This window comes from Primulina eburnea, chromosome 12 (genome assembly GCF_022965805.1).
Source record: "Primulina eburnea isolate SZY01 chromosome 12, ASM2296580v1, whole genome shotgun sequence".
Taxonomy (NCBI): Eukaryota; Viridiplantae; Streptophyta; class Magnoliopsida; order Lamiales; family Gesneriaceae; genus Primulina; species Primulina eburnea.
Genome location: NC_133112.1, coordinates 32,263,180 through 32,270,696, shown reverse-complemented (window position 1 = coordinate 32,270,696; position 7,517 = coordinate 32,263,180). Strand labels below are relative to the sequence as shown.

The following is a 7,517-nucleotide window of genomic DNA, read 5'->3' as shown; positions in this document are numbered from 1 at the left end:
CACCAAGCTTGGATCTTGGCCCCTTGGAACTGTCTCCCATTATCGGATATCAGTCTCCTGGGTACCCCGTATCTGCATACTATATTCTTCCACAAGAACTTCATGACGTCATTCTCAGTGATTCTGGCCAACGGTTCTGCCTCCACCCATTTGGAGAAATAGTCAACCGCTACCAAAAGGAATTTCTTCTGAGCAGGAGCTGTAGGAAAAGGTCCCACAATATCCATTCCCCACTGGTCAAAAGGACAGGCGGCCGTGACAGTCTTCATCATGGCCGCTGGCCGGTGATGCAATCAGGCATGACGTTGACAACTATCACAAGACATCACTAACTCTTGAGCATCATACAGTATCGAGGGCCAAGAATAACCGGCGAGCATCACTTTCCTCGCCAATGCATAAGCCCCTAGATGATTTCCACAACATCCCTCGTGAACCTCTCGGAGCACATAATCAGCCTCGGTATAACTCAAACATCGAAGAAGCGGTCCTGCAAAAGATGTTCTAAACAACACATCTCCGACCATCACATAACGTGAACATTTCATCTTCAACTTACGAGCTTCGCGAGGGTCATCGGGAAGCTTTCCCTCTTTCAAATAATCAGTTATTGCGGTTCTCCAATCCTCCTCCTCCTATTCAACTACGGGTGAACTCGTTTGAGGTGTGAGTTCAATTTGAAATACCACATCTCTAGTCTTCCAACTCCCCATTGTCCCAGCCATTTTGGCTAGAGTGTCTGCCTTCTCATTTTCTTTCCTGGGAATCTGTTCAAATGTAATCTCCGTGAATTTCTCTCTGACTCTGTCCACTTCTTGAGCATACTCAATAAGTTTCTCATCTTTCACATCATACATTCCCTTCATCTGTTGCGCTACCAACTGTGACTCAGAAAAAATAAGTACCCGGGTAGCTCCTACATTTTTGGCTGCTCGCAGTCCCGCCAACACAGCCTCATATTCTGCCTCATTGTTGGATGCTCGAAAGTCCAATCTAACTGCCAACTTCACTTCCTCCCCAGCTGGTGAAATCAGTACCACTCCTACCCCGCTCCCCTCTTTAGAAGATGAACCATCAACATATACTTTCCAAGGGTCCTCATTTTCAAGATGCACAGTCTCAGCTAGAAAATCAGCTAAGGCTTGTGCTTTGATAGATGTTCTTGGCTCATACTGGATGTCATACTCCCCTAGCTCAGTGGTCCACTTGATCAAGCGGCCAGACATATCCGAATGAGTTAGAATTCTGCCCAATGGGCTGTTCGTGAGCACCACAATCGGATGAGATAAGAAGTAAGGCCTCAAGCGTCTGGCTGTCATTACCAAAGCCAAAGCCAATTTTTCCAACCCGGAGTATCGGATCTCTGCTCCTTTGAGAGCATGCGAAACATAATACACCGGCTGTTGAACCGATCCATCCAGCTTAACAAGGACTGAACTCACAGCCCCTTCAGTGGCAGATAAATATACCCATAAAGGCTCACCCGTTGCCGGTTTGGCCAGGACGGGAAGCTCGGCCAGGTACTCCTTCAATTCTGTGAAAGCCTTCTCACAATCCGGCCCCCATTCAAATTTTTTTGCTTTTCGCAAGGTCCGGAAGAAAGGTAAGCTCCTGTGGGCGGACCTCGAGATAAAACGTGCCAGCGCAGCAATCCTCCCTGTCAACTGCTGAACATCTTTGGGCCCCCGAGGGGAGACCATACTCTGGATGGCTTGAACTTTCTCGGGGTTAGCCTCAATCCCCCTCTCTGTCACCATATAGCCCAGAAACTTCCCACTCTTCACCCCAAATATACACTTTTGAGGGTTCAGCTTCAGCCCATAGGACCTGAGGGTGGAAAATGTCTCCACTAAGTCAGGTATGAGCAGGGTCGAATCCTTAGACTTTACCATGATGTCATCCACATACACTTCCACATTCCTCCCCACCTGCTTAGAAAAGACTTTATCCATCAACCGCTGATACGTGGCTCCGGCATTTTTGAGTCCGAAGGGCATGACCACGTAACAGAAAGTTCCTTCAGAGGTGATGAAACTTACTTTATCTTGATCCTCCACGGCCAAGGGGATTTGATGGTACCCCTGATAAGCGTCCAGCATGCACAAATACTGATGTCCGGCTGTGGAGTCCACCAACTGATCTATCTGCGGCAAGGGATAACAATCTTTAGGACATGCCTTGTTGAGATCTCTGAAGTCCACACACATCCTCCATTTTCCTGAACTTTTCGGAACAAGAACGACATTCGAGAGCCAAGTAGGAAATTGTACCTCTCGAATGTGCCCGGCACTGAGCAACTCTCCCACCTCCTTTTTTATAACTATATCTTTCTCGGGCCCGAAGTGTCTTTTCTTCTGTTTCACGGGACGAGAATTCGGTGTTTAACCGATGTTCTGCTACCTCTGGACTCGTCCCTGTGAGCTCTTGGGCAGACCAAGCGAACCTGTTGAGATTAGCTTGTAAACAAGTAATAAGTTTTTCCCTTACCTCTGGGTCAAGGTCAGGGGCTATTCTTAGAGTTTTCTTGTCAGGCCCCAATGTCACGATCTCCGGCTTCTCATCCATCACCTCATGAACCTCCCTCCTTACCACGGGCAACCCACTTCGCCCCCTTCTAATCATATTGACCTCCACACGTGCCCTCTTCCCCTCTTCTTTCACTATCCCCTCATAACATCGACGAGCGACTTTCTGGTCCCCACATAAGACTCCAACCTCCCTCCCCACAGGAAACTTCAACTTCTGATGATAGGTGGACGCTACAGCTCTGAAATCCTTGAGGGCTGGTCGCCCCAGAATTCCATTGTAAGCGGATGGGGTGTCCACCACAGTAAAGGTTGTCATCTTCGTTACCCGCCGAGGCTCATGTCCCAAAGATAGAGGAAGGACAATTTGACCGAGCGGCGGGATGGCATGTCCTGCAAATCCATATAGAGGAGTGGAGATCGGCTCGAACTCAAATCCATCCACCTTCATCTGATCCAGGGTGCTCTTGAACAGGATATTAACAGAGCTTCCATTATCAATAAAAATTCGTGCCACATCGTAATTGGCAACGGTGGCTGTCACCACCAAGGCATCATTATGAGGAGCCACAACGCCTCGGAGGTCATCCGGTCCAAAACTGATGACAGGATCCTGGGGTAAGTTTGCACTCCTCGATATTTCAAAATTCTCCAACCTCCTCCCATGCGCCTTCCGCGCTCGCCCGGAATCCCCATCAGTAGCACCCCCCGAGATCATATGAATCATTCCTCTTGTGGGGTGGTTATCTCCATCTGCTCTCCTCTTCGGTTCGATAGGTTCCCGAGGAGCATCCTGACCCCGCCCTTCTCTTCTCGGCTCTTCGATCCTCTGATGTATCCATGGAGGGCCTCGACCCCGCCTAGAAGATGGGCGAGATCTCAGTTCACTCCTGGACGAGGATCCTTCTTGTCTACCCTGCGGCGGAGGTCGAGCATTGCTCTCAACCCTCTGCGACTTCTCCTCTCTCTCCCCCGACTCCCTCACCTCCATCACCTTATCCCGACTCCTATTCAGAGGAACATATGATGAGAATTGTCCTCTACCTTTGGTTCTGTCCTCATCTCTTTCCCCTGCACCCCTCTTCTTTCCGCCTCTCTCGGCTCCCTCCACCCTACTTCCTCCGGGCCGGTTTTCCATCCTCCTGTATCGTTGAGCATCCTCCAAGTTTACATATTTCTCCGCCCGAGCTAACAAGTCATCATAGCTCGACGGAGGCTTCTTGACCAGCGATTTGAAGAATTCTCCCCCCCTCAGCCCTTGGGTAAAGGCGCTTATCATGATGTCCGGGGTAGCCGCTGGTATTTCTAGTGATGCAGTGTTGAAGCGCTGGACAAAGTCCCGCAATGTTTCAGCCTCTTGTTGTTTCATCACAAATAGACTCAAATAGTTCTTTTGATGCCTCTTGCTGCTGGCAAATCGGTGCAAGAAGGCTGCAGAGAAATCCTCGAACGATCGTATGGAGTTGGGCTGCAGGGTATTAAACCATTGCTGGGCTGACCTCACCAACGTGCCCAGAAACACCCTGCACCTGACTCCGTCTGAATATTGGTGCAACAGAGCTGCATTCTCAAATCTCCCCAAGTGTTCCTCAGGGTCTGTATGTCCGTCATACTCTCCAACGTTTGATTGTCGGAAATTCGGAGGGAGCCCTTCCTCCAAGATGGCTAGTGAAAAAGGGCTTCCTCTCTTGGGTACCGGCGCCCTGCTTCCCACCTGCTCCCTCAATCTCTGTATCTCCTTCCACATCTCCCCCATCTCACTAATTTCTCCCCTCTGAGGTGGTTGCGTCTCTTCAACCCTGCTCTGGTGGACTTCAACATTTTCCTGACGCTCCTGACGATGGGCCCGTTCCCCAGCACTCATAGACTCTTGGTTCCTCCTCATGACCTCATCTACTGTACGGGCGATGAATTGGCCCAACTGTTCCAAGGTCAAGTTTCCCACGTTCTCATTAGGACGGGTTTGCTCAACCCTCGTCTCGTGACGGGGCTGCTCAGTTCTTGTCTCTTGACGAGGTTGTTCCTGCCTCGCCTCAACATGAGACGGTTCGGGTCCCCTCTGAGGACGCGATGACGCTGAGTTAACTCTTCTGCTTCCTCTCTTGCCTACCATCTCTACGTCTTAACTCAGATTGTTCCCACAGACGGCGCCAAGTGATACTCACGGGAAATTTAGGGTCCGCTCCCAGCAAGTGTCACTAATCCAGACGCGGGTTTTGAAATTACCCTGAGCCTGAAATAACAAAGAAGATCGTTAAGAGGGGGCCAGGAGGGTGTCCTGGCGTAGCCCCTCCGACGCTCAAGTCAGTGACTGAGGATATATGGGGGGAGCAGCTAAGGGTGCTGCTGAAAACAATATAGTGAATGAATAAACTGAACACCCAAACCTGGTATTTATAGGAGAATATCTGGGCCCTTAGTGGGCCTGTCTTCCATTTGGGCTAGGGCCCTTGGTGGGCTTGTCTTTCCTTTGGGACTCGGGATGGGCCAGGGGTAGTGGGCTCATCCCTAGGGTATCAGACAAGTATCTTATTTGGGTCATCCATGAAAAAATATTACTTTTTATCCTAAAAGTATTATTTTTTATTGTGAATATCGGTATGGTTGATACGTCTCACAGATAAAGATTCGTGAGACCGTCTCACAAGAGATATATTCATTATTTTATATATTTGGTCAAAATTAAACAATTTAATTAAAGAGCCGTGGGACGAAGGGGTTTGTAATTTCTATTTTGAAATAATATATATAGTGGTCTATCATGATCATGTATCTCAAAATGTCGGAACATGACCATGTTCATTATAATCTTATGTTAATTCGAAAATAGTATCACATTAATAAAGCTAATTAAGGAGGATACATTATAACGTAAAAAATGTGTATGTATCGAAAATTACGACATTAAAAATATTTATAGTGATACCGTATCAAAAATTCTGGTATACTGAGAGCATGTATACCAAAATTTTTGGTATATATAGTTAGCATACAGATTATATTGACATATTGTGGTATAGAGATATCTCAGTACGATATCAGTATGTATCTTTTTATATCGAAAAAATATCTTATATTTTTTAAAAAATTAACTCTATTATTTAAAAATATTATATATTTTTTCATTTACATATATTATTTCGATATTTTAGTATTTCGATATTATAACGTGTAAATTGTGCTTAGTAACCTCTACACAAAATTTTAGGACTAAAAAGACATGCCATGTGACAAGCTGCTTAAAATGGGTAATGCAACTGGGGTACTTTAGTCCCAAGGTTCATTAGTGTAATATAATATCCATGGGATCAACCGATGAGCCATTTTGAGAAGTTCGTGAACTGAAAAATAAAGTTTTACTAGAACTTTTTGTGATAAATTGGACCCAACTCAACTTCAAATTAGTGATTCGTGCCAAGAGTAATCGTAATCTTGGGAGCCAAGTGTTAAGAATAAAAATGTATTGATCATCTCAGCACATGCATATTTTGTCAAAATAGTAATACGAAGTATGTAATTTTTTTTTAAAAAAAAACATAATAAAATGAAAATGACATTGAATAATTTTTAATTCCTGATCGACATGTGATCAGACATGTCAGCGCCGCGATCGTATAGATTAAAATACAAAAAAAAAATAAAATAGAAAAGAAAGTTATTGTATCGAGACCAAACTTTGATTATTTAAAAAAAGACGTTCCGAAAATAAACAAACTTAAATAATCAACTTGGATATTTGCATGTGTTAAGAACAGTACGAGGTTTTCCTTGAGCATGCATGTATCCATCCAACTAGTGATAAAATGGTATATATGATGTTGGGTGCAATAATTGTTCATATTTGGTAGAACGATCGAACCGTGGTGCTTGAGTTGTTGTGCAGTTTAAAAGATTTGAGTTGCACCATTACCACTAGTTATTAGCTATTGGTAAAGCGGTAAGCACTCGGTCCTAAAATTGGTATCAGAGCCAAGGTCATGGGTTCGATTCCCATTGATTGCAAGGAGTGCAATTATTGGGAGGGAGATTGTTGGGTGCAATAATTGTCCCTGCTTGGTAGAGCGATCGAACCGTGGTGCTTGAGTTGTTGTGCAGTTTAAAAGATTTGAGTTGCACCATTACCACTAGTTATAACTATTAATAAAGCGGTAAGCACTCGGTCCTACATATGAAGACATTAAAATTTAGCTCAATTTGGTTTGTTTACGTGCAAATTAAAACTTTTCAAATTTAAACGGCAAATGTCAAGTTGCATTCGTGCATACTTAAAGGAATAAAGATAATCACATTGCATGTTCGATTTATTAATATAATTGAAGTTACAATCTCTAATTTTTTTAATGCAATACATCATACATGTATATTTACATAATATTTCTAAAACTGTCAATCATTATGTGAAAAAATTATATTTAATTTCTCGGCCTGATAAATTAATTATGTGATAAAATGTTATTAATGAAAAGACAGTTCGAAATAAATCATATTTATTTTAACAGGACCATTATTATAAATAAATATATAGATAGATATATACATAGATAGATACATAGAGCTGTATAAAAATACATATATAAATATTAATGGGATGTCGCCATTAAATTTTCTTTAAGGATATATATACATATTATATTATATTAAGAAACATACTTTTTAATAGTATATAAAAAATGAAATATGGTGGAATTAAAAACCAAACTGCATGTTTTATATTATTAATTTCTGAAGTTTATACAGCCAGAAAAGATATAATTAAAATTTTAAAAACTAACTGTGAGACAGATGTGGTGCATAGTATATATCGTATCATATAATTAATAGCATAGTAATTAATATTAAATTCGAAATAAAATAGTAAAAAATAAAACGAAATATAAATATTTCCGATTCAGAAATTCCCAATTAATTGGTGAACTCCATTTTACACAATGTTTTAAAGTCTTTGGCAAAGTTTGATATGTGTTATTATATAGTATTCACAAATCATTACAA

General features: G+C 42.9%; 1 protein-coding gene across 1 annotated transcript; it reads right to left on the bottom strand.

Moving 5' to 3' along the window:
- Nucleotides 1-293: 293 nt before the first annotated feature.
- Nucleotides 294-4,638, bottom strand: LOC140806812 (uncharacterized). Its single transcript, XM_073163342.1, has 3 exons — nucleotides 2,271-4,638; nucleotides 687-2,218; nucleotides 294-635 (listed from the first exon to the last, which is right to left on the bottom strand). Exons 1-3 carry the CDS (start codon nucleotides 4,636-4,638, stop codon nucleotides 294-296), a joined length of 4,242 nt encoding a protein of 1,413 aa, XP_073019443.1.
- Between the last annotated feature and the right edge of the window lie 2,879 nt (nucleotides 4,639-7,517).

Bases quoted from the DNA above. Each gene is read 5' to 3' on its own strand.
- LOC140806812 (XM_073163342.1), bottom strand. From the start codon at position 4,638: ATGGTAGGCAAGAGAGGAAGCAGAAGAGTTAACTCAGCGTCATCGCGT. The intron at 2,219-2,270 runs GTACAATTTCCT...CGAAAAGTTCAG, and splicing joins GTGCCGGGCACATTCGAGAG to GAAAATGGAGGATGTGTGTG. The intron at 636-686 runs GTATTTCAAATT...GTAGTTGAATAG, and splicing joins GTTGGAAGACTAGAGATGTG to GAGGAGGAGGATTGGAGAAC.